General features: G+C 43.2%; 1 protein-coding gene across 2 annotated transcripts in view; it reads right to left on the bottom strand.

Moving 5' to 3' along the window:
- LOC148030486 (uncharacterized) overlaps positions 1-25,917 on the bottom strand; it is a 51,314-nt gene that overhangs the window by 8,828 nt on the left and 16,569 nt on the right. The window contains exons 6-8 of one of the 2 annotated variants that reach the window (XM_087686817.1): positions 21,031-21,171; positions 20,381-20,578; positions 20,199-20,290 (exon numbers count right to left, since the gene is read on the bottom strand). In XM_087686817.1, the coding sequence (XP_087542943.1) occupies positions 20,199-20,290; positions 20,381-20,578; positions 21,031-21,171 (431 nt within the window). Of the gene's footprint in view, positions 1-20,198; positions 20,303-20,380; positions 20,579-21,030; positions 21,172-25,917 lie in introns of both variants that reach the window. The other variant, XM_087686819.1, reaches the window with a different exon arrangement.

Below are 25,917 nucleotides of genomic sequence, written 5' to 3' on the forward strand. Positions count from 1 at the left end.
GGTGAAGAGATGTCTAATGTTGCAATTTATAGCCACGCTGTTGGCTGTCTTATTTATCTTCGCAACACATGCCTTGACATTCAGTATGCAATATCTCAACTGAGCAGGTATATACATAGCCCACGGACTATACATTGGCAAGTTGTTGAGCAAATCTTCAAATACTTGCAAGGTACTTAGTCACATGCATTATTATTTCCCGGGGGGAGACTTGCAATTACAAGCTTACAGTGATTCAAATTGGGCTGGTGATGCAGATACTAGGCAGTCTACTAGTGGACATTGTTTCTTTCTGGGCCATTCATGCATTTCATAGCTAAGCAAGAAATAGCCTACAGTGGCTACCTCGTCCTGTGAGGCGGCTGAGTACAGGGCAGCTTTCACAGTAATAGTGGAATGTGTATGGTTGCACAAATTGTTGGCTTATCTACATTTACCATTGGAGGGGTCTTACACCCATTCTTTCTAACGGTTAGAGTGCTATTGCAATGGCACAAAATCTTGTGTTTCATGCTTGCACGAAACATATTGTGGTGCATAACCATTATGTCAAAGAGAGATGCTATGTAGGAGAGATTAGCTTGATGTATGTTCCTACACAGGAAAATGTTGCAAACATTTTCACCAAGGCACTACCTCGTGAGAAGTTTGAGGCTTTTTGCAACTCCTTACACTGCTACCCTTAGGTGATTGATCATTCCTGTACTTTGCCACATTGGCACTGTAGGGGGGTGTTAGAATTTGCCAATTCTATGGGCAGTGCCCAATGTTTTAGTCTTTAGTTCTTTTTCAGTTCTTAGTATGAACACAACTAAAGTTATAAGTTGTGTCACCAAGAGTTAGAGTTAGAGTCAATTAACTCTAGTTGCGTTAGAGCTAGGTCCATCTTAGACCTATCTTGTACCTTTCATTCTCATTCCTTCAATTCAGCAAGTACAACTCTACTCTTTTGCTACAGCACACTCTCATTGTCTCTCTTTTCTCTCCTCCATAGCTGGCTATCATTTTCCAACAACCCCAAGCTAGCCAATGGCTACCTATATCTCATGTGGTATGTATGCATCTAGGTATCCAGATCTCTGAATGAAGCCATCCATTGTAATCATCACGAAGTGGTCTCTGTAGTATGACATCTTCATAGGGAAGGGGTAGCCTGGGTGAAATCCATGTATGTTGTATGTACAACAGGTAAAGGTCCTACCGCATGACCAAGTTTCTCTGTGTGGGAGATGTGTATGAAGGGGGAGTCAAGGTCGTACTAAAAGGGGGGGAGATGGTCCATGTTGATCCCATATCCTCTAAGCCACTACTCAACTTGTCCATACCATGAAGTCTCTTATCCTGCCTAAGCTACCTATCTAGAGGCCTTGAAGGCTTTCCTAGGTAGTCTATCTAGGTGTATGTCACATACTCTATGTATGAAGCTAATGGTTTGAAAAAGAGCCTCCATTAGCTTTTTTTTGGGGGCCCGAGAGAGGGAAGACAAACTCGGCTCTAATAATCTCATGTGGTACTGATGGTTTGCTAGGGATCATTCATGAGAGTATGATAATCCATGGTCTCTCAATATGTGTCCATAGGTATGTAGCCAAGCTAGGGGTCCAAATAGGTGCACCATACATCATGGTCGGTGTAACAAGTGTGTCAAATAGTCATCTCTATATGTGAAGCTCCTAGAAGTGTGCCTGGTGGCACTCTCTCTCCATCATGGCTAATGCTGCATACCTTCATGTGAGTCCGTCTCTAGTTGCCTGTGCCATGGTGAATCTCCTAGCAAATGTAGTGAAAGTGATCCCTATGCATAGACATATGAGTCCACAACCTCCACCTGTCTAACTCCTAGAGTGAAGACTAATTGTTATAAGATCCGAGATACATGCTCGACTTTCTTATATACTTAAAAGATATATGGTGAATATTATGCTAGTGCAAAGAAAGAACGGATGAGAGAAAAGAAAGATGTAGAGAAAGAGAGAGAGAGAGAGATTGACAACACACTAGGGACTAGAAGATGGGCCAGTCCCCCCCCTTGTGGAGTTATATTATTAACAAGGAGCAAGCTCCTCCGTTACACATAAACCAGTTCTTACTTGCAGATCTTGGGAACAAGATCACGGTTCCTTACACGGTATACAACCGGCTAATACTTGCATAACTTGGAAGTTAGCACCTTTTGATCCTTCTTGAGTCTCTCCTTCTCTCCTACACAATATGTGTAGGGATCTCCTCTTGGAGCTTGATTTCAGCAGAGCTTTCGCAGCACTTGCACATTCTCTTCTCCTCTTGGAACTAAGTGTTGTGGAAGCTCTGCTAAAATCAAGCTCCAAGAGGAGAAGAGAAGGTGCAAGTGCTGCGGAAGCTCTGCTAAAATCAAGCTCCAAGAGGAGATCCCTACACATATTGTGTAGGAGAGAAGGAGAGACTCAAGAAGGATCAAAGGGTACCAACTTCCAAGTCGTGCAAGTGCTAGCCCGTTGTATACCGTGCAAGGAACCGTGATCTTGTTCCCAAGATCTACAAGTAAGAACTGGTTTATGTGTGACGAAGGAGCTTGCTCCTTGTCAATGATATAACTCCACAAGGGGGGGGGGGGGGAACTGGCCCATCTTCCAGTCCCTAGTGTGTTGTCAATTCTCTCTCTCTCTCTCTCTCTCTCTCTCTCTCTCTCTCTCTCTCTCTCTCTCTCTCTCTCTCTCTCTCTCTCTCATCTGTTCTTTCTCTGCGCTAGCATAATATTCACCATGTATCTTTTAAGTATATAAGAAAGGCAAGCGTGTATCTCGGATCTTATAACACTAATCTCCTCCTCATTGGGGCTGATGTGTGGATGATTAGAATCTTGGTTTTCCCAAGATTAACCATCAATCCACATTGTGTACAAAAGTCATGAAGGTTGTGGAGATGTTGTTGTAGATCTTGGGCTAAAATACACTTTATAAAAGATTATCATCTTTAAATAGCCCCAAAAGACACCTAATTAATGAAAAACGCAAATTTGGTACACGGTTCAAGAGAGTTTCAATGGTCCCCCAAAACCCTAATTTTTAGGGCATCATTCAACATCCATAAATAGATAGGCTGCCCACCACTCAACCTCCTTCTTTTGTGCCAGCCTGCATTTCAACATCTACTGCAAAGCGACAAGTTGCTATCATCTCTCCCAATGGACAACTGCTGCAATACTTGCGTTTTTGCTATCTAGCAAGCTGCCTACATCAACACACACCTCTCCTATTGCCATCTGACATTTCTTTGCCTCAGATGAATAGTTTTCAGCCTTCTCTAGTGGTACACTACTGCATTTACCAAATTTCAGCCTCCAACTACTATATTTTGGTGACTAGCCTACCGCCCTTCATTATTTAACACTCTCTCATCTCCGACTAGTGGTTACAGCACTCGAGATCCGTCTCCAATGGACATCACTCTCTGATGCTCCATTGCTTGGCCCTTGGGTATTCTATACAATCTTACATTCATTCACTTTAGAATTTCTTCTCTCTATGTTTGAGTTTTGTGCTTTGTGCTTTTTGTTTAGGGTTTCAGTTTTGCTTGTCTCTATCTCAATCCTTGTGTTTCAATCTTGGTCGTACATGCTATGTTTCCTCAATGCAAACCCTAGCATGTCTTCACATGGTATCAGAGCCAATGATTGTGGAGACTAGTCTTTGTGGGAGACTCACTGGCAACTCAATTCTAACTCATAATGTCTCAAGCACCTTCTTCTATGGATCCTACAATGCCCTATCATGGTTCTCCATCATTGGAGTCTCTAAGAAGGTATTATGGTCTCGAGAAGCAAGTAGACACACCTTCACCATTACCATCTTCTTCTCATTTTGGTCATTTTACAAATGAGGAGTTCGAGGAGTACTTGTGCATCATGTACAATCAAGTTTACACCCCTCCAATGAGTGCTACTACTCCGTCTGAAAAGATTGGTGAGACTAGACATCTCTCTAATCTTGAAGGGGCCACAACATTTGACACATCTGGCAATCAATCTCCTTAATCATAGCCAAGCCTTATGCCAGAGTCGTATGAGCCAAAACCCTCTTTTGTTTCTCCTTTTGGTGTGCAAGAACTTAAAGGTTTTTAGTATGTTAACTTCAATAGAGGAGGCTCTCGAAGCAAATACTCTTCATCAAGTATATCTTTATCATCTATTTCATTTCAACAAGTAATCCATACTTTTCAACTCCCTCCCATCCCACCACTATCTTCTCCACGTTCTGATCTACTCACATCTTTACTCCAAAAACTCGGATTACACCCCACTTCCGCTCATAGCATACTAGGGGTTGGATCTTTTATCTCCACTCCTAGCACTTTCTCTTTCTCCATCCTACCATCTACCTACCCTCCATTCACTCCACCTCTTGGTGTATCATTAGGAGGAATGCCACCCTTTAAAACTGTACCTTCCACATATCCCCAACGTTCTTACACTCTGGGACAGCTATGATAGGCATCCCCATCACTACCCCCAGACACTCACAATCCCTCTACATGACCTTTCAGATGTAGGGATATCCATCCGCTCCTTATGGAGTGTCATCACATATCCCTTGGATCACTCCTATGCAAGGATTTCCATCCTCTGCTCCAAATGTCCCTATCCCTCCACCCTAGACTCCTCAAGCGGTTACCATGCCTATACCTAATACACCCACGCCCACATTTGGATCCGTTGTGCACACTTCTCGTATGCATAGTGGGCACTTTGGGATTCCTTCCCAAGTGTACTCCACTCCCCCACCTTGTCCCTCCTATCCACCCTACCTCCACTACACACCTCCATCTCCTAGCATGACCACTCCTGTTGCAACTACCAAGAATGTCTTCACAAATAAGACTCCTTTTAACGGGTCAAATTTCACCACGTGGTCGAACTTCATGCAACAAGTGCTTGAATCTCAAGGACTCTAGGACCTCGTCGTTGTTACAGAGCCTATGCCAGTGCCTATAGCTTGCCTTGATCACATCTGTCAATGGAGAGCCCGCAATGCCATGACCAACGTTGAGTTAATGTAGGGATTTTTTCCTGAATTCCACTCTCAGCTATAGTATTTTCCCCTTGCATCTAAACATTGGAGTCATCTAATTGACCGCTATGCAGCACGAGATTGCACTCGATGTATCAATCTCGATTTTGAGCTTTAGGAGTTTTCCATTAAGGAAGGGGATGACTTGAAAGTTAAGTTGGCCGAATATTGGCGATTACTCGCTAAGTTTACGACTATTGGCTCCCTAAAGTCAGATAACGATCATGTCACCTTTTTCTTGAACAAGTTGCCTAACAAATACTTCCATTTTGTCCAACACATTATCTCACTATCTAGATTGCCGACCTTCTACAAATTTGAGTACCAATTCTTGCATTATGCGAAGTTGCACAATCAAGTCCACAAGAAGTCCACACACATCCATTGAGGGGGACAAGAACTAGTTGCCTCTTCTTCAAGAGGGAAAACAAACAATGGCAAAAACTCGTAAGATGCAAAGGCAAGCCAAAACAACAGTGGCACCCCTTCCTCCAACGAAACCAAAGAAACACAACCTCTTAGCAATAAATTCCTAGGAAAAATAGGTTTTACACCCACTACCAAAGATCCAGCCATATAGACGAGAAGTGTCATATCAAGGCCCAAAGTCTTCCACCGAGAAAACCACAGCAAACTTCTACAATTACCTCCACTTAAGTTGCCTAGTCCAATTTTGGTTTTTTGGAGCATCTCACTACTCACCTCTATGCTTGGAAATTATGCTATCTTTTGCATAGTTTTTGTATTTCGGTGTAGGACTCACATGCACGTTTGCACTAGTCCTTCCTGGGCAGTAAACAAGAACTACACGCCATTCCTTTCATAGTTCCATCTACTTGGAGTTTTGTTCTTCTACCAACATGGAGGCTTCCCCTCCCACAAGGGATCGTGCAACATCTCTCTTGATGCTATCATGGTAGAGCCTTGTATCCTTACTCTTCCAGTAGGGATGCTTCATCATCTTCATCCACATAGTTCTCAGTACCACATGAAGACTAACATCCTCAAGCTCATCTCTCTTCTTCAACATCAACATCCAAGTTGAGAGGGGGTTCCTATCCTTCTTAGTATTCTATAGGTTTTGACACTCGTCTTCAATATCAGTCTTTCCTCCCTGTTATACCTTCCCTTATGTATTACATGATTTCATTATCTTTGTACTAGGGCCCTTGGGTGAGTAAACAATTTTTCCAGGAGGAACACTGTCCCAGTGGCACTTGCTCCATAAGCATTCTTCAACATATAAAATACTATGCATCCCATAGTGTAGAGCACCACTAGACGGATCCTAAGTTGTTTCCACTGGCGGATTACACCACCATCCTTCTTCACATGATATTTCATCACCTTTCCCTCGTCATCGACATCCTTGAGTGGTTGGGTAAGCTTGTACTATTTTGTGATGTGTTGGATGTACCATCCCTTCTCCCGTCTTGTTGGTCACTGTTACTTAATTAGCTACCACCCATAAAATTAACTTTCAACAAAAAAAAATGTTCAATGTGGTTCCATCTGCCTAGCATCTTAAAACAGCCCCAAAACATGCTTAATTAATGAAAAATGCAACCCCTAATTTTTTGGGGCGCCCTTCAACATCTATAAATAGACACACTACTCACCATTCAACCTCACTTCTCTTGTGCAAACTTCAGCCATCAACATACATCCACGTGCCGGTCTACCCTTCACAACTGATGCCACTCCTTCCACAGCTCTTCCAATGCGTGGAGCCTTCTTTCGCAATTGTCACCCACTATATGGTGTCCTCCCGCCAGCTGCGTTCAATATCATTGTCATCCCCAGCACCTCCTGCTACTTGTGTTTGGACTCTACAATCCCTGGTGACACGTGACAGCCCTTCTCCATCCATCAAGTGACCTTTTACAACCTATGTTTGGTCTTCTCCTCACTTGGCAGCAACTAGCGTGCTTCTCCATCCTCTTGGCAACTCCACCATTGCTATGTTTACAGCTTTGTGCTATTGACTTCCTCCTCATGCACCATCCTGGCAATCACCTCAGTCTCCCAACTCTCTCGTGATCTGTGTTTGGTGTTTTCCTCATCTTCTACACTCCGACTGGTGGTTATAGCACTCAAGATCTGTCACCACTGGACGTCACTCTCTGACACTCCTTTGCTTTGCCCTTGGGCATTCTATACAAAAACTCTGAAGTAAATGAATGTTGTAAATGAATGTAAGAGTGTACAAAATGCCCAAGGGCAAAGCAATAGAGTGTCAAAGAGTGACATCACTTGGAGATAGATCCTAAGTGTTGCAACCACCAGTCAGAGATAAGAGAGTGTTGAATAATGGAGGACAACACGCTGGTCACCAAAACACACCAATCGAAGACTGAAATCTGATAAACACAAAGTGTACCACCAAAGAAGGCTGAAAATTGGTCATCCAAGACAAAGAACCGTCAGACGACAACAAGAGAGGTGTGTGCTGATGTAGGCAGCTTGCTAGACAGCAAGAATGCAGATACTACAACAGTTGCCCCGTGGGAGAGATGGCAGTACCCTACCGCCTAGCACCAGATGTGGAAAATGTAGACTAATCAAGTGCCATGATGACGCAATAGATGGAGACCTCCAAAGAACAAGGCGATGGGCTGAAAACACGTTGCCTAGGGCTGAACAGTGATGGGTTGCAATCATTGATGGCTATGATGACGCAATAGATGGAGACCTCCAAGGAACAAGGCGATGGGCTGAAAACAGGCTGCCTAGGGCTGAACAATGATGGGTTGCAATTGGTGATGGCTAGACAGCAAATGATAGGTGGCTGCTGGCTGAAATTTGCATAGTAGAGTGAGAAACTTGCACAAAAGGATGAGGCTGAATGGTGGATAGCTTATCTATTTATAGATGTTGAAGGGTGTCCCAAAAATTAGGGTTCTGGAGGACCACTAAAACTCTCTCGATCGACACACCGAATTTGCATTTTTTTATTAATTAAGTGTGTGTTTTAGCATCCTTAAACAGTCACAAAACACGTTTAATTAATGAAAAACGCAAATTTGGTACACGATTTGAGAGAGTTTTAGTGGTCCCCCAAAGCCCTAATTTTTGGAGCATCCTTCAACATCTATAAATAGATAAGCTGCCCACCATTCAGCCCCATCCTTTTGTGTCTCACTCTACCATGCAGATTTTAGCCATTAGCCACCTATCATCTACTGTCCAACCATTACCAATTGCAGCCCATCACTACCCAACCTTACGTAGCCTATTTTCAACCATCGTTGTGTTGTTTAGAGGTCTCTATCTGCTACATCATCATAGCACCTGATCAGCCTGCGTTTTCAGCATCTTGGTGCCAAGCGACAGGCGGCTGCCATCTCTCCCACCAGACGACTACTGCAATACTTGTGTTTTTGCTGTCCAGCAGGCCGTCACCTACATCTGCACACACCTCTCCTATTGTCTCCTAGCAATTCTTTGCCTCAAGTGACCAATTTTCAGCCTTCGCTGGTGGTGCACTGCTACGTTTACCAAATTTCAGCCTCCAACTCTTGTGCTTTGGTAACCAGCCGGCTGCCCTTCATTATTCAGCACTCTCTCATCTGTAACTAGTGGTTATACCACTCGAGATCCATCTGTGCTAAGGTCTACAAAAAGGCCAAACCAAAATGTTACATCTAAAAAGTCACCGAATTCTCCAGGGTCCCAAGGTAGCTATCATCTAATGCTATGACTATCTACAAATCATAAACAATGCATGGATAATAAGTGCAAAATGATATCTAAACTAGAACTCAATGTGGAACTGCTTAGGAGACACTCTTATCCATAACTATCTCTCATGGGTCTATCTAGCACACACACACACACACAAAGGCCTATGAGACAAAGAAACAAGTACATCTAACCATGTCATCTCAACTAGAGAACAACAATGAAAATGAAAACTAACTATGAATACTACAAGTATAGGCTACCATCATGTATAAAATAATCCCTCGACAATCCTTTAGCTAATCTATAGGATCCTACCCTAATCAATATGACTCTCTAGAAACAATGTACCCTCCCCGAGGCAAGAATATCTCTCATGGGGAGGTCCAAGACAATCATTTCATTAAGGGGAGGTACTCACCTCTAATGGCAAGTGATGATGGCCCGACTCCGCAAGAGGTAAGGATGTCGAGCACGGCTATAGGGGTGAGCTCAAGCTCAATCGCCAAGACCCACGGACTGCTTATTGTTCAAGCGTTTCAAGCGAGCACTAATAGCTACCTCTCACATAGCCGGCTGCCCAACTGAGTTACCTTCCCTCTTAAGCGCTCTGATAGCTCCACGATTCGTGATACAAGCTCAAGCATCCTCAAGCCTCTTTCTCCTAGCTCAATCCTCCATAGCCATATGCGAGACGAGAAAATAGAAGAGAAGAAGAGAGGAGATGAAGGAGGGCTTCACCTCCAAGATCCGTCACTCTCACACACTCACTCCCTCACTCGCTGACACTCCTTCCCTCAAGCACTCACAAGCAAGCAAGAGAAAAGAAAAAGAGAAGAAGAGAAAAATAGAAGAAGAGTCCACTTTGCCACACACCAAAGAATGAGCTCTCATTCACTTTTTGAACTTTATATACAAAACCCTAAATCCCTTTTGGGTGATCATCCCCTTACCCCCCTTTTCTTACATGGCCGGCCGTGGCCGTGGCCTAGGCCCTTTTTCCCATTGTCCTCCTCTCTTCCTAGCTTAGTCCTACCGCCCTTTCATGGTTACAAATTGCAGAGGAGGAAGCCTGGCGCTCTTTTACAGAGGTTTGGTTGCGCCTTTATATTTAAAGGCGTACCTTCTTGCTTTTGGCTTCTTGCGGCTTCCATGGTTGCGTCTTGTACTCCTGGTAGTTGTTTCCATGCTTTTGAATTTCTTTTAGGTCCACTCTCTTGTAAGGCGCCTTTTCCTTTTTTCCACCTTGCGTTTTTCCTCTTGATGCCTCGTTTTCCGCTTCCTTCGATTTGCAGTAAACATTAGCCCCCTCCTAGTTGAGTGCTAGTCCCATGGCACTATTGGGTGGTGAGTCGAACGGTGTTGCTGGGATAGCCAGATGGCTTTTTGAGTTTGTATGCGAGCCGTGGTGGAGGGTGTGTTGGAGAGATTTATGCCTTTGGAAGGCTTTTTGAGTTTATATACGAGCCCTGTGTTGGAAGGTGTATTGGAGGGTTTATGGTTCTGAAAGGCCCTTAAGTTGGGATAGAAGGCCTAGTGAAGGATGTATTGGAGGGATTTATGCCTTTGGAAGGCTTTTTGAGTTTATATACCAGCCCTGTTGGAAGGTGTATTGGAGAAATTTATGGTTCTGAAAGGCCCTTGAGTTTGGATATGAGCCTTGGTGGAGAGTGTGTTGGAGGGATTTATGGTTCTAAAATGGAACATCGGGTTGGAGGATCCCTCTGCTGGCCCTCCGCGATTGCCTTCTCTTGCGTTATTCCAAATGAGCTTCTTCATCCACTTTTTGACTAGGGTGGTCGCATCCGCCCCTTGCTTTATTGTGCCTGCATGGTAACATGTCGCATAAGATGGGAAGTGTATTGTATGGATGATGGAACCTTTGAAGCTGGTGGTTGAGACCTTTGTTTATACCTGGAAAGAAAAGAAAATGCACTACCTGGGGGTGTTTCTGCCTCACTATGGAGTGCATGGTGCCCGTACTTGTGAAACTGGGAGATGGTCTTAGGCAAGCCCTCGATGGTGTTCCACACTTGAAGACCTATTTTATGCACAAGGGAGGTGCGGTACATGGGGTTTAGGGTGATAGGTCTAACAATAGGCAAGAATTACCTTTCTAGGTATGTCCTGCCCTTTATGTGCCCTAAGCATGTGTCATGGGGAATCCAAAGGGCTAGGGAGTTAGACACAGAGCTAGCCAACTGAGGCCACCGGATGCACCTAACTTGAGAACCCCTAGGTACAATGACTGTGATCTATGTGTAACTTGCGGTTTTAGCGAGATAGAGGATTTATTCTTCGGGTTCTTGAGCATGGGATGGGGAGGTAGGGGGCTTTAATGATTTACTAAGGAAGTGCCTACTTAGCATGTACCCTTTTTGGCCTATTCTAACATGGAGAGGGATGGTGGACAAAAATGAATGGCTACAGTTACTGAATTGGCTGTCGTTCATGTCCTCAAGGAGGGCCATGCAAAATGATGGGAGTAAAGCAGCATGCAATATTAGCCGAGTCATGGTACATCCATCTATTCCCACATTAATGTCAAAAAAGAGCGGTGGAAGATGGTACTCTGCTGGTGCGGGGGGTTGCCTGAGAAGTCCTAAGTAATCTAATATAATTACATGTTGTTACAAAGGTGGGGTCTAGGCAAGAGGAGAATTCCATCAGGAAATGGGCCATGGAGTCCCACAGATCTTGTTTTGAGAAGGCGAGTGCTTTCTCTGGTTTTGTGGTGTTGATGTTATAGATCTTCGAAAAGTCGTATCGGCCATGGATGTCAGGGTAATATACTCCCACCCTCCAAGGATATGGTAGATAGGTCGGGTCATTTCATTCGAAGGGCAAGGAACCACAAAACGACATTCACGCATCCACATTGTCGTTCCAGACTCTTATCCTCCACTTAGGTTGGGATTTGTAGCCTTTCACCGTGTGGGGCACCTCCTCAACCCTGTTTTCCCAGTAATCCAAGGATTCCGTCTCCCAAGCCGTTGGATTTCTCTCTCTTTCAGCGAGCCATCGGTCACCAAGCCTTCTTCCCATGGCAATTACTTCCGTTACTGCTTCGGTGGATAGTACTTTGCTCAAGGCCGCTGGGTATCGCAAGGTAAAATTGAAGGGTTGATGGCAATTTTCCCACTGCTCCCAAACTGATAGCTCTGTATTCCAATTCAGGGGTGAGCAAACCTTTTTTAGTGGAATGGGAGGTTGTGGAACTGCAGGAGGTTGTGCTTGCGCCCTTTTGCGTGCTTGATTCAACATTCGGGCCATGTTCTTTTCTGCTTCTGCCCTCCTTTCTGTTGTGGCATCTTGTTCTTGAGGGGGCTCTAGTTGTGGTGAGGAAGGTGGTGGGATCCACTCCTCGTCTTATTGTGCTCCTTCAAGGCTTGACCTTGCTCCTGCCTCCTGTGGTTGTTCTTCTTGGAGTTCCCATGCATCAATCTCTTTTGGCATCAAGCCTGCTCCCAAAAGATTCTCTCGCTGATCTTGCCCTGAGACTTACGTCTTAGGCCTAGGAGCACAGCCCTTGTTTAATCGCCTTGCAGACTATTTCCAATTTTCTTTTAATGGCCTCTATGGACTCTCCCTCCTCTGTCTGGGTGACATCCAATAGAGTATCGAAGAAGGCGCGCTATTGCATTTGGAAACTCGCTTGGGCAGTCTCCGCTCTGCTTTCAGCAAGTAATTTTTCCTTTCCTACTTGAGCAAGACGACGTGCCAAGGCTTTAATTCTTTCTTCATTGTGGGTTGCCCACTCTTCTACTCTCTTCATCATCTCCTCAAAGCTCTGCCCCTGCCTGCTTGTTAGGGATGTTATGATCAATTCATGTTCCTTCTCCTTGTGGGTGAGCTCCTCCTCCTCTTTTTCCAAGTGTTGAATCTCTCTCTCCAACCTCTCCTGCTCATCGATTTCCAAGAATACTTTGACTACAAGGTCTTCGACCTCTCAGTGATGCTCCTCCTGTTCCTGTTTCCATTCTGCTTCTCTTTCCGCTAGCTCTTCCATGCCTGATTGGACTCTTTGTAGTTGAGCTTCCAAGTCCTGGTGTTGCAATATCAAGGTCTTCTATTCACGTTGTAGCGTCACCAGCTCATGGTTTTCATTTTTAAGCTATTGCCTCCAAGTTTTCTCCTTTTCCTCCTTAGCGCTGAGATTGGCCTTTAGCTGGCTAATCTCTTTTTGGTATGTGGCAACCTGTTGAGTTTTTTCCAATTGGAAGGTCGCCACCGACTCTTTCTCAGCTTTCAACTCAGTCACCGTTAATTTTTTCTCCTCCTTGGCTTTCTCTAGTTGAGAGAGAAGCTCCTTGACATATGCATCGTGTTCTACGGGTGGCCTCTCTATTGCGTGGACGGAGGTTGTGGAACATGCCACCTTTTGCCTCTTCAAGTCCTACCTTGACTCGGCATCTGTTGCAGCCGGCCTTTTGGTCCCTACCAAGGAGGTTCCTTCTCCTACTCCTTGGCCCATTTCTTTATTCACGAAATACTGGACCCAAGCCATTAAGTTGCTGGCATCCATCTAGGTCGTAGAGCTGGGTGTGGACATGGCGGTGCTAGTGATGGGTGTTAGGAGAGGGAAAGTGGAGGTGATTGGGGCCTTGCCCTTGCCTTCTTGTGGCACGAACTCTAGCATATGGGTGCTTGAGCTCGGCCCTTCATCTCTGATTGGTAGACTCACGGGTTCAAGTTCGTCCTACCTGAACTACTACTCAATGGACCTACGCATGGCGAGGGCCATGTCTTCCTCTTTTTTTCTCAACTTCTCCTCCTCTTCCTGCTACCTCCTCCTTTCCTCGTCGGCCTTTTTGGACTCCCTTCGAGCCTTTTGCACGTCCGCTTTCTCTTTTTTCCTCCTCTCCTCTTCCTGTTGTTCTTGTGCAATTTTCTTCTTTGTTTTCCTAGCCTTTCCTCGGCTAGTTTGCTCTTCTTGTTCCCTACTTTCTTCTTCCTCACTCAGCGTCCTTTCGCTAGAGTGTGCCTCTTGTTCCTGGGGAGAAGGCGACCTACTTGGTATTTCATCCACTCCTGTTTCCTCCTGCCCTTGCCCCAAGACTTCCCTAATGATAGCAGTAAGGACCCCACCAAATCCAATGATTGATGCCTTTGAAGATGAAGCCTTTTGTTTAGCCTTGGTGGCAAGGGATTCCCCCACGGTGGGCTATCCTCCTGTTGCCAGAGCTTTTTCCGAGGTCTCAATGGTCTTCTTCGCAAAACCGTTGAGGTTCACCTCATCTAGTAGCCGTGCTGCGATGCTCTCTAGCAAGGGGACATTAATGCGGCTCATGATGGTATTATACCTCTAACTAGAAAACAACATGTGCACCATCTTGGCTTGGAGTTGGATGTCGGGGTGAGGAATATCCGCCAAGTTGATGCTATCGTTGGTGTGGACCCTTACCTTGTCCATTCCTAGCAAGGCATATGCATCTCTCTTTGGCTTCCTCTCTACTTTGTTCACCAAGCCCAATGCCTTTTCCACCAGCTCTGGGGTCAGTTCAATCTGCACCCGATGAATTTCCTCTCCCTCATGCACAGTTACAGTGCCGTGGTTCATGTGGAAAGTCCTCAAAAACTTTGCACAATGGAAGTAGTCTACCCTTTGGCCTACTACTTCCACGTATTTCTACAAATTGCATTGCTCATTAATCTGCCTCACAGCCCATTCTTCAATGGCCATGTCTTCTAGGTTGAAGATATGCTGGAACTTAAATTGGTTGAAGACTCGTGTCTCCACTGAAAGGCCGCACTTTGCCTATTCTTCTTCTGAAAAAATGAAATTTGCCAGCCTTTTCTTAGCCTGACATGATGGGTGCCTGTCATGAGACCATGTTCGCCATTAGTGTTATTCAGAATAATCACACACAAAAGGGAACGATTAGATATTTGTTGAGCTGAATTGCTCAAGTGCAGGAATCGACTTTTCTTCCAATTAGTCTGCTGATTTTAAATTTTATTGACCTTTTCCGCACTCACAAGTTGTTCCGTCCTACCAACGTATATTGTTTTCCTTGTGTGTTTGGTTTGATTTACCTTACCCTTACCTTTGCCTTACCCTGTCCCCTTGGAATTGAGAAGAATCCTTCCTAGGATTTAAGGCTAGAGTGCAGAGGACATTCTACACATGGATATAGTACTTTATTTTCACATGAGCCAAGCATAAAAGTTTGGACTATATCCCATGTGAGCATACTAGTCCATGTCGAAAGGTCGGATGCCAAGGAGGGTGATGTAGGTAAGGACATCGAGAAGAAGTCACCGGAGTCCATGCGACTAGCGATATGCAGCTCTTTCTCGGTGAGGATGTGATCTAAGTAGAGGTATCCCTAAACATGTTCCTTTATGGGTCGGTCAAAAATGGTCGTTAATACCCTATAAGAGGTTGGAGCAACATAAATGGGTCGTACTCTGATGTTTTGATTGCACGTCGTTGCTTAACATTTGACATGACCTAACATCCCTCAAGCTCCCATTGGGGGCGAAGAGTGTACCATTTTTTCAAGAAGGGGGAGTTATTGGCTGCAAGTTGTTTCAACTCTTCTATTTCTTGATCGTTGGCACAAGCTGCACGCTTGTCATATGTAGTAATGAGGCGGCGTCACTGAGCTTGTTCGTGGGAAACCTCGGTGGCAATCAGCTCCACAGCTGCTTCAGAAGCTTTGACAAACACGAATTCCAACTCTTCCCAAGAACAAGGGAGTGTCCGTATTTCCGTCGCCAAAGATTCGTCCAAGAGCCCCAAGTCTAAGCGGTCACAGCTTTTAGTAAGCGACATGAAAGTTGCATCCAAGCATCTAAGGTAACAACCAAGTCATCCCCCGTATTTTCAGCTAAGTCTACGGCCAAGGTTAAAATTGATCGCCGCTCATAAGAGTCTAAGGCCGGTGGGTGGTTGAGGCCTGACAGAACTAGAGAGTTCAATAGTTAATGGTCGCGGCTTAGTTTGCTCCTTAGGTTGTAGCTTGGCCTCATGTTCAATGGGTTTGGTTGTAGTTGCGGTTCTCGTGCTACTAGATGCATCTCAGATTTGAGGGATATCATCAATACTAGATGTGGGCGTTTTGTTAGTAGCAAGCTGCGATTTTGGGCGATAGATTGGTTTAGGCACTACTGAGCTAGTTTTTAGCGGTTCTATGGACTTGGCGGCCCGCTTCTCTTGTGGCCTAAGTGTCTCTAACTCACTGTTTCGTGTGGCCAAGCTCAAGGGTGGCGTTTGAGTAGCAGTTTTGGTTCTTTTGGCTTTAGGTAGCCAAATCTAGGGATAACCCTCATAGTAGCCTTGCGCTTGCAACGAGATTTTGGGGACCCATCACGGTTTTGACCGTGCGTCATTGTTTACAGTTTCGTCTTGGCCTCCTAGGTTTCGAGTGTGGACCCTTAGCGCCGCGAGGGTGTGGGTGTCTGCTTCGAGGTGGTCATGGTCATGGGCTGAGCTTAGCATTAGTGGGCTACAATTGCAGTTTGTCAATTTGCGTCCAATGGTCATGGGTTAAGACATTAAAATCAGCTCCCTCATCATCAATTAATGCGTTGATGGTACATGTGTGCTTAGCATTGACCGTCATGCTTAGGTAAGCTGGTGCTACTCTTTCCTCATCCTCACCTTCCATCTCAGTGATAGTGGCTACTGATACGTGGATAGGGGGTGCTAGCATTAGGGGCTCATACAATGGGTGTATAGGAGGGAAGTACTTCTTTATGTGGCTGCTATTGAAGAAGCCTATGCCCTCACCCTCTAGGGTTTCGAGTTCTACATTGCCAGTTTGGCTAATGGTTCACACCTTAAAGGTTCTAGCCCCCGAAACTTCAACTTTTGCTTATGTCCTTTGACTAAGTACAGCAGTACTAAGTCACCCACTTCAAAGTTGCGCTGCTTGACATGCTTGTCAAACCAGCATTTGCACCTTGCCTTCTCGCTTATTAGCACACGGGTGGCTAGAAGCCGGGCTTCCAATAAGCGTTTGAGTTTAATCAAGCGTTCTGTCCATGCCTCCTTTCCATCCCATCTATCCTGAAGGGCTATCCTAAGGCTAGTTACGAAGAATTCCAAGGTTAGAATTGCCTCCGTACCATAGGTCAATCTAAAGGGGATCTATCCTACAGTCATCTTGTAAGCCGTGCAGTAGGCCCACAAGGCCACCATCAATTTGTTATCCCAATCATTGCATGAAGCAGAGATGACTTTGATCAGGACGTTTACTAAGATTTTATTTGTGGATTCGGCTTGATCGTTTACCTGAGGGTAATAAGGCAAAGATTTCCGATGGATGATTAGGAAGAAGGATAGAAGATGAGCTATCACTTCGTTGATGAAGTGCGTGCCTTAGTCACTAACTAGTTCAATGGGGCAGCCGCGAACCATGAGATCACTTGCTCCCATAGGAACTTGGCAGTGGTCCTAGCGTCATTTTTTCTCGTGGCTCGTGTTTATGCCCAATTTGTTAGATAGTCGGTGACCACGATGATGTATTTGTCTTGGGAATACTGTGCCACGGGACTAATGGGTCTCATGAAGTCAATCCCGTATTTCTTAAAGGATTGTCATGAGATAATCGGAGTTAGCACCATGTGATCTTCACGGATGGAGACTTTAGTTCGTTGGCACTTATCACAATGCTTCACAAATCGTGCTGCATCTTGGAAGAGAGTAGACCACCACAGTTGGGATTGTAGCACTTTGCGGGCTGTTAAACTCCGCTTAAATATCCTCCTGCGATTCCGCCATGTGTTTCTGTCAATACATCATGCATCTCATGCTCACACACGCATATGCGCAGTAACCTGTCCTGTCCTAACCTATAGAGTTGGCCTACTATCAACTGATAGGATTGGATCTTCAGAATGAGTTGTCTAAGTCAGGCCTTTTCTATTGGTCGTTCCAATAGTCCGTGCTCAAGCACTTGAACTATATCATTTGCCCAATACGGCGTCATGTCAGCTCTAAATAAATCCCTTTTGCTAGACAAGCTGAATAGATGTGCATCCGACAATTCGTCTACAATGCCTTGCCCAGCGGGTTCTCCTATGGGAATACGAGACATATGATTAACCATGTAATGTTACTTCCCTTTACGCACTACCACGGATAAGTCAAACTCCAAAAGCAAAAGTGGCTATCTAGCAATGCGTCCTGTAGTGCAAGGTTTGTTAACCACATATAGCAAGGCTTGATAGTCAACAAAGAAGGTAAAGGATGTAGATCTAGAAAATTATGATTTGTGATTGTGGCTGTATAACAAAGCTGAGGCATGAAGTTTGGCTTTAGTTTGGCTTTGTTTATGCGTTATAGTTCATGCTTTTTCTGTTTTATGCGAAAAATACGTACAAAAATGGTACCCTACACCTATGTAATGCAGCATAACTTAAATGTTAGAGAGAAAGGGTGAGGTTAAGAGATTAAAAGGACAGAGAGGGTTTGAATTTTTGAAATATTTTATTGTGCATTCCATGTAGAATTGCGATAATTCAGTGTAAAGGGCTAGTAGCATGAGAAATCGGTGCTAGTCTCCATACATCGAAGCATACATTTAGTGAAAATCATGAAAGGGCTAGTTTCCCACACCACAAAATGCTGATTTGATAAATATTGTGTGTGCACTAGGATGATATACACTATGCATGATGCATGGCATGGTATCAGTCTTGGATTGCATAACAATTGTCTTCCTAGGATATGACTTATACACTTAGTGGAAAGGAGCCTTTGCTGTAGGTCAGTTGTACGCATTCCTTGGGACTATTTGGTGAGGATTTATATATTCCTAGATTATAGCAAACAGCATCGGTCTCAGTGAGTTGTCTACTAGCAAAGCTCACTGGGTAATCCACATTGTGTTCACCAGGTTGGCACAACACCGCTCCTACGGTGTAGTTCGAAGCATCAATGTGCACATGAAACATGAGTGCCCAATCTTGGACTCGTAGAATTAGTGCCATGGTCAAAGCCTTTTTTAGTTCCACATACACGCGTTGGCATTCCTCAGTCCATTCAAATATAATAATCAACTTGTATAGAGGTCTAACAATCAATGCATAGTTCAACACGAACCGTTGATAATACCCTGTATGTCCTAAGAAGCATTGAACACCCTTGTAATCAATTGGGAGCGAAGGAGGTTGACAATGACCTTGATCTTTGAGAAATTTGTACCAATGCCATTTTTCGACACCACATGTCCTAGGATGCATCCATGCTTTACCCAAAACTAGCACTTCAAGGGGTTCAACGAGAGGCGGTATAGTCGACATCGTTCAAAGACTGCTCGGAGTCTAAGTATTCTCTCTCCAAGTAGAGTGAACACACAAGTCATCCACAAAGACCTCCAACTTTTTCCTCAACATGTCTTTGAATATTGTACATATTAGTCATTGAAAGGTGGCCAGCACATTAGTCAATCCAAAAGGCATGACTATGTAGGCAAAGACGCCCCATTCAGTGGCAAATGCAGTTTTAGAAGCTGTCCAGGAAACTGTAGACCTCTTTGCCAATCGCTCTCTCAAGCATGTGCTCAGTGTATAGCAATGGGTAATTATCTCTTTGTAGCTGTGTTTACCTTCTTGTAATTGACACACACTCTAATCTTTCCATTCTTCTTTAATACGATGACTATGGGGGAAACCCAATCCATGTGTTCAATTTCATAGATAAATCCTGCTCTCATTAGCTTGTCGATTTCTTCCTTGGCAGCATGGGCGTGCTTTGGATTCATGGGATACGGTCGCTGCTTGACCGGTGTTGCATTAGGTGTCATAGGTATGTTGTGAGTCACCACACTCAAGTCTACCCCTTTGAGCTCTTCTAGGGACCAAGCAAAGACATCTATATACTCCTGCAAGAGCGTAATGAGACCCGCTTCCTCTTCCTTAGTCAAGTCATCTGCTATAAAGACAGGCCATGGGGTCTCCCCTATTGACCTCCTTGACCCTGGCGGGTCCCTCGATTTTGGGCCTTTTAGAGAGAATTTTTGCAACATCCAGGACAAGTACTTCTTTCTTCAGTCATTGTGTCAAACTCTCACGACTGCATCTAATTTTCCAACTGTGTGCCACGTGACCAGAAAAGATTGGTCAGGGAGATTGACTTGAATTGTAACTTAAGGCTCAAAAGGCTGTAAACATTGTGCCAGCAATCTATCAAACCAATGAAGTTTATTTGTTATTCTTTCAAGAGACTCTGGAATCTCTTTCCTCTTGAGTTGGCTTCAACTCTATAGCTTATCACAATGAGCATACAATAACTGATATATCGGGGAACTTAGACTCTGCTACTATGTGACTGGTCAAACCAGCAAACTTATGCCTGCAAAATGTTTAGAGTGTCCATATGTATCTAATAAAGGCAAATACATTTTCCAGTGCTTGAACTTTTTCAGTAACAGAATAAGGTTTAGGATTCAAAAGTTAAAATTCTTAACACCTTTACTTGAAAATTTGATGTTAACCCTTTCATGGACAGTCTGATTAACGCACCTGCAGAATCTGCTGATTGGTGTATCCTCCAAGTTAAATTCGGCAACAAGACCACCTCCCCCTTTAACAATTGGTGCAAACCCTGCTGCAGGCTGTTTTGGCACCTAGCTCCATGTTAATATTTGGAAAAATGATAAGAAGCATGCTGACACGTGCATAAGTATTATGGAAAGAAAAGTAACCTGTACAACAGCTGATGTTCCAATAACAAGTAAAATATCACAGTGGTCCAAAGAGTCATAAGCTTGTTGCAATATTTCAGGAAATAGGGTTTCACCAAACCAGACCACATGTGGTCTCAATAGACCATTGCATTTCTTGCATCTTGGAAGTTCACTACGAGGAATAGAGTTCGCTGTGGTTGTCAGATCTGGAGCACCCTGCAGAGCTTGAGAATAATGGACAGCCTCTTGAGCTTGCAAGCCTTTTGTCAATCTCAAAATACCTTTGATTATATGACAATAAAAAGGCCAAAATGGCAACCATCCTCCACTTAACAAACCCCCATTCCCCAAAAAACCATGCAAGCAGGTCCAAAACTAAAAGAAATGTTAAAACCAATAAGTAGACACAGTCTACAGTATGCATCCAATGGATACACATGTATCCCTTTTGGCCTTTGATATTACTTTAGACAGGTTGCATACACTTGGGATTTTATGTGCATGCAAATTCATAGGATTGAACATGCAAATATAGCAGCTGTCACTTATGGTTTCATCTCATGTGCACGTGAATTGATGCATGCATGCAAATACTGCATCTTTCACTTATGGTTTCATATTTCACACATAACTATGGCATGTACTTGAGTGATGGTGCAGAAGCCAACCTTTCCTTCAAGAGCTTTGCAGATAGGCATATCACGATTCTCCTGTACATCTTCACACGTGCAGCAACGGGTTTTCCATAAGGAACCATGTAGTTCGACAATGTTTTTGCTACCAGCTTGCCAGTGAAGCCCATCAATATTCTGAAACATATCCGCTAAGTTCAAGATTCATGCTTGATTAGGAATATACATTTTGTTATGAATCAAAGAAGCTAACTAAAAACATTTTCTTAGGGCAATGACAAAATTTATATATCGTGTCATCTTTCAAAGTTTAGTTTGTTGTGGTGAAATATTGATGTGGAAATTCTATAAAATGAAATTTCACCAAATAAACCAAGATGCAGCAAACAGCTAAAGACCTTTAGGCGGTCACTTACCAATAGAAGTTACTAATGTTAACATGCCATTTCTACTAAAATCATGGGTGCGTATCATCTCCACTTATGTGCTTTAGAAAAGGACTACTAGAAGAGATATTGAAATTGACCAATCCTTTTGGAAATGGGTGGTAATGAGCTGATTTAACAGTGATTACAGCAAGCATCAAATTCACATAAGCTGAAATGAAATTGTTACTAATCAATCTTGGACATTGGACACCCAGTTGACCCCAAAAACTGGTGCCCCTTTGTAGTATTTCTTTAGCCTCTATTAGAATTAATAGAAATACACTTAGATTTGACTCCAATTTCCTTCACTATTCAAAGCAAACAGCAAGCCTTCAAACCAATTTACCCGTTGGTTTGACTAGGGATTGGCCTTCAATTCGCTCACTGGATAACAAATTTTGCCCCAAATCCAATGTTGATTGGCTGGCCTCTTCAAATTCACTGAAATGCACATATTTGAGCAACTGAATTTCAAGTACTAGGCCCCAATTCTCATTGAGCACTCTTCCTACGGTGGCTGGTAAACCCTTATTTCTGCTGTAAGTTAGGATTTAGTAGCAAAAAATTTTCAATTGCACCCTCCTGGGACTGAATTTGGCTGAGATCTCTTGAGGGAACCTATATCTTGGTTGAAAAAAATAGAGAGGAAGGTAAAGAAAGAGAAATTTCAGAGTTTCATCACCAAAATTGACTAATGCTGCCCTACTGTGAATGGCTGATTGAATACAACCAAACCCATATTATAACCCAAAATGCAATCACCAGCCTCTAGGATAATCAATCCAGCTGTCACCAGCCTCTAGGAGTCCTTGAGCAGCTGTCACATGCCTCTTGTGCACTCTCCAATGGCTGGAATAGCCTCCAAAACAAGGGTCTCCAGCAAGTTGGTCTCTCTCGTGCTCCTTTAGCTCTCAGAATACTAGAATAAGGTTCCAACAACCTTTTCCCCTCTTACATAGCAAGGTTTTGCTAGCCAGCAGCCTTCTAGTTGCATTTTTCAGCAATTTTCAGCACAATTAAATTAATTTTCAGAATATTAACTCGAAAAACTAATTTAATTATTAAATCTTACTTAGAAAAATAATTGTGCCAACCAACAATTAAATTGGCTAGGCCAATTTGTCATCCAAGCAATCATGAGCATTTATTAGCCCTTGAAGTGGCACTAATTAATTAATTAATGCCTAGTTCCTAATGGCAAAATTGACAATGATGGCTAATAAACTGTTATAGGCCAAAAAATTGTCACCTAGTACCTAACTTATATAACTTATTACAACTTTTGCCTTTGACACCCACTGACTTCGCAGGGTCTTGGGCCACTCATTGTGACTAAACTAACTTGCACAAGGCATGTGCACCTCACCTTTGCACATCTGATTAATAATCAAACACTAAGCAAAGCATTAAAAATTCATGTCCCTATTGTTAGACCTTCTCCTTGAAAAGCTTGCAATTGCCCTAGAGTGCACTACAATGTTGCAAAGGCAAAATAACTGCACCATAAGGTAACATAGCACAACAATATCAGCCGCTATTGCTCAACCATGCTACTAATAATCACTTGCTAAAGATTTTCAACCAATATAACCATAACAACATAATGTACAGAAGGAATCCAAAATTGTTGCCAAAACCTCATGGGATGCATCCATTAGTAACATAACACTAATGTTCTAGCTAAACAACCATAGTAAAGTATAAACTGAGCACAAACCATGGCTGAACGGTCAATAGCATCTATACCTCAGCACAAAAAGAAAGTAAAAAAGTGGAAAAGTGCAAGCTAAGTCAAAGGCAAAAGTGCATTCTTAAACACAAGGCGCCCCTAAAACTTTTTGTAAAAGAGCACCATGCTCCCTCTTGTGCAATTTGTAAAGGTAGATGGGCGGTAGAAAGGAAGCTAGGAAGAAGATAGGAGGACAATGGGAAAGAAGGCCTAGGTTGCCATGTAAAAAGGGGATAAGGGGATGACCACCCAAAAGGGATTTAGGGTTTTGTATATAAAGTTGAAAAGTGAATGAAGAGCTCATTCTTTGGTATGTGGCAAAGTGGACTCTTCTTCTTCTCTCCTTCTCTTCTCTTTGCTTGTTAGTGAGTGCTTGAGGGAGGGAGTGAGAGTGAGTGAGAGTGAGGGATCTTGGAGGTGAAACTCTTCATCATCTCTTCTTTTCTTCTTCTCTTCTCTTCTCTTGTGCATGTCTATGGAGGATGGAGATTGGAGGAAGAGGCTTGAGGATGCTTGATCTTGCATCACGAATCATGCAGCCTACTGGAGTGCTCGAGGGAGGAGGCTACTTGTTGGGCATCAAGATAAGCTCACAACACCCTGGTAGGATTGAAGGCAGGTTAGCTAGGTGAGAGATAACCATAGGTGCTCACTTGAGACACTTGAAAAATAAGCGGTCCGTGGGTCTTGGCACTTGAGCTTGAGCTTGCTAGTTTGTGCTGGTTGAATAATTTGTTCAAGAGCTCTCTTTTCAACTATTGACGGTGATGGTGGATTTTGTTTCATGTAATTCAATTTTGAAAGCAACTGCCACACTACTAGGTTAGTGCGTACTATGGAAGATAACAAATTAAACAATGGATATTTTTTAATTATATTGATGTTTTTTTTATCATCGATAAGACTTCTTGGAATGAAAGCCTTTTCATCGTTAATAGGTCCTGGGATCTTGAATCCGTATCGTATATCTGTTGTTACAAGGGTGAAGTAATGTGGATCTACCAATTTATCTAAGTCATTCAAATCCCCATGAATAACTTTCGAATGTATCTCCTATAGTGGATGTTGTGGATGATAGAAATAATGCATCTCCACATCATTTGGTTGTGCTAGATATTGCTCCTTTACTACTGTATGTCATCTCTCTTGCTTTGCCCTCTACAAATGGACCTCTACAAATGGATCAAGAATTGTGGAGGGTAATCGTCACCTTGCAATGTGACTTGCCCTTTTTCATTTCTTTTACCTCAAGTTGGTTTCTTGAATAAATTAAAAAAACTATTGCTCTCTATTGCTATCAGCTTAGACAAAGTCAATTGTCTTATACTTTGTCTCCACAAGTGCTTCAGCCCATCGTAATCCTTCCTGCTAAGCAAACAATGCTATAACATCATACATATCCAAACAACATATTGACAACACTCTATTTTCAGCCTCATTTTATGCATGTGTAGTGGCTAAAATTTCAGCCATATTATCATTAATATTCAGCCCATAAAAGATACCTGAAATGCCTTCATTTTCAGCTAACAGTCACAATGCTTTCAGTTCCTTAGTAGCCTGTTTCATAGATATGCGTTCAACCTTGCATATAGCTTCCATAGGCTTAAACCAACATGAACTATTTGCTGTAAACTGAGAATAACCAATAGTTAATACATGCTTCATACCATCAAGAGGCTAGTACATCCTTTGAACAGCACTATTGTAGCCCCGCATTACAGCAATGCTTAATGAAAATCCAGGTCTTTGAATTCCCTTGCATTTGGAGCCAAAGGAGACTCTCGAAGCATATCCCGATTTCTAGGATGATTAACAAAAATAGTAAGAAATTTGGCTACTTTCTTCCCACCCTTGCTTCTGACTCTTGCATAAGTAGTCCATGCAGCAAGGCATTCACAGTATTTGTTGTCTCAAAGAGTTGTAACATGCTGGTCATAGTGGTTTTAATGCAAAAATCCTGAATTTCTTTAGACAACCCACAAGTTTTCAATCTGCTCAAAAAGGGGGACAGCATGATAAAAAGTGACAGGCAGCAACACCTCCCAAAAGTTCTTATTACAAGTTCTGAATTCTTGCATTGCAATGCATTGAAATTATGCCACGCAATCTTTACATCAACTTAAGAGGTACTTTTCAACCATGTAGAAGCAAATATCTGCTCAAACTGAACCCAAGTTGACAGTGTTTTACCTTGCATTAAAATTGTAGACCACCACTACAATGCATTCCCTTTTGGAAAAGTAGCTACCTCCCAGATTTTTGAAGATTCCCCGTAAGTAGACTATATGAAACTATTGAATGAAAGTCAACGCTTTCAGTGTACCTTGTGAAAACTTCAAACTTCATGCCTTTACCACTCTCGTTGTAGCCTTTTGCTTTGCCCATTAGTGCCAAGTTATCAAAGGCGAGCGGCTGCAAATAGGGTACACTTGTACAAACATTCTGGCCAGTATTAAATGTTGTATTTACATAACCAACAACTGTCCCATGAGTCACAAACATACCATCCTCCATAGATGCATTACCAAACATGTTACTTTATGCCCCAAGCATCATGCCAACATTGCTATACATTGGAGTTTGCATTCCACTGACCATTCCCACATAATTTGGCCTTGCATACCTTGCATAGATGACCAGGAGGACGCCAAATATAGCACACTTGTTGGACTTATGCACCATTGTTGATTACAATGTTGAATGCGACAATCGATTGCTGATTACAATGTTTTGAACCTTTATTATTGTCAAAACTTGATTATT

Source organism: Lygodium microphyllum, chromosome 10 (assembly GCF_053477565.2).
Source record: "Lygodium microphyllum isolate KBCC chromosome 10, Lygodium_microphyllum_v1.1.10, whole genome shotgun sequence".
In the NCBI taxonomy this organism is placed as follows: Eukaryota; Viridiplantae; Streptophyta; class Polypodiopsida; order Schizaeales; family Lygodiaceae; genus Lygodium; species Lygodium microphyllum.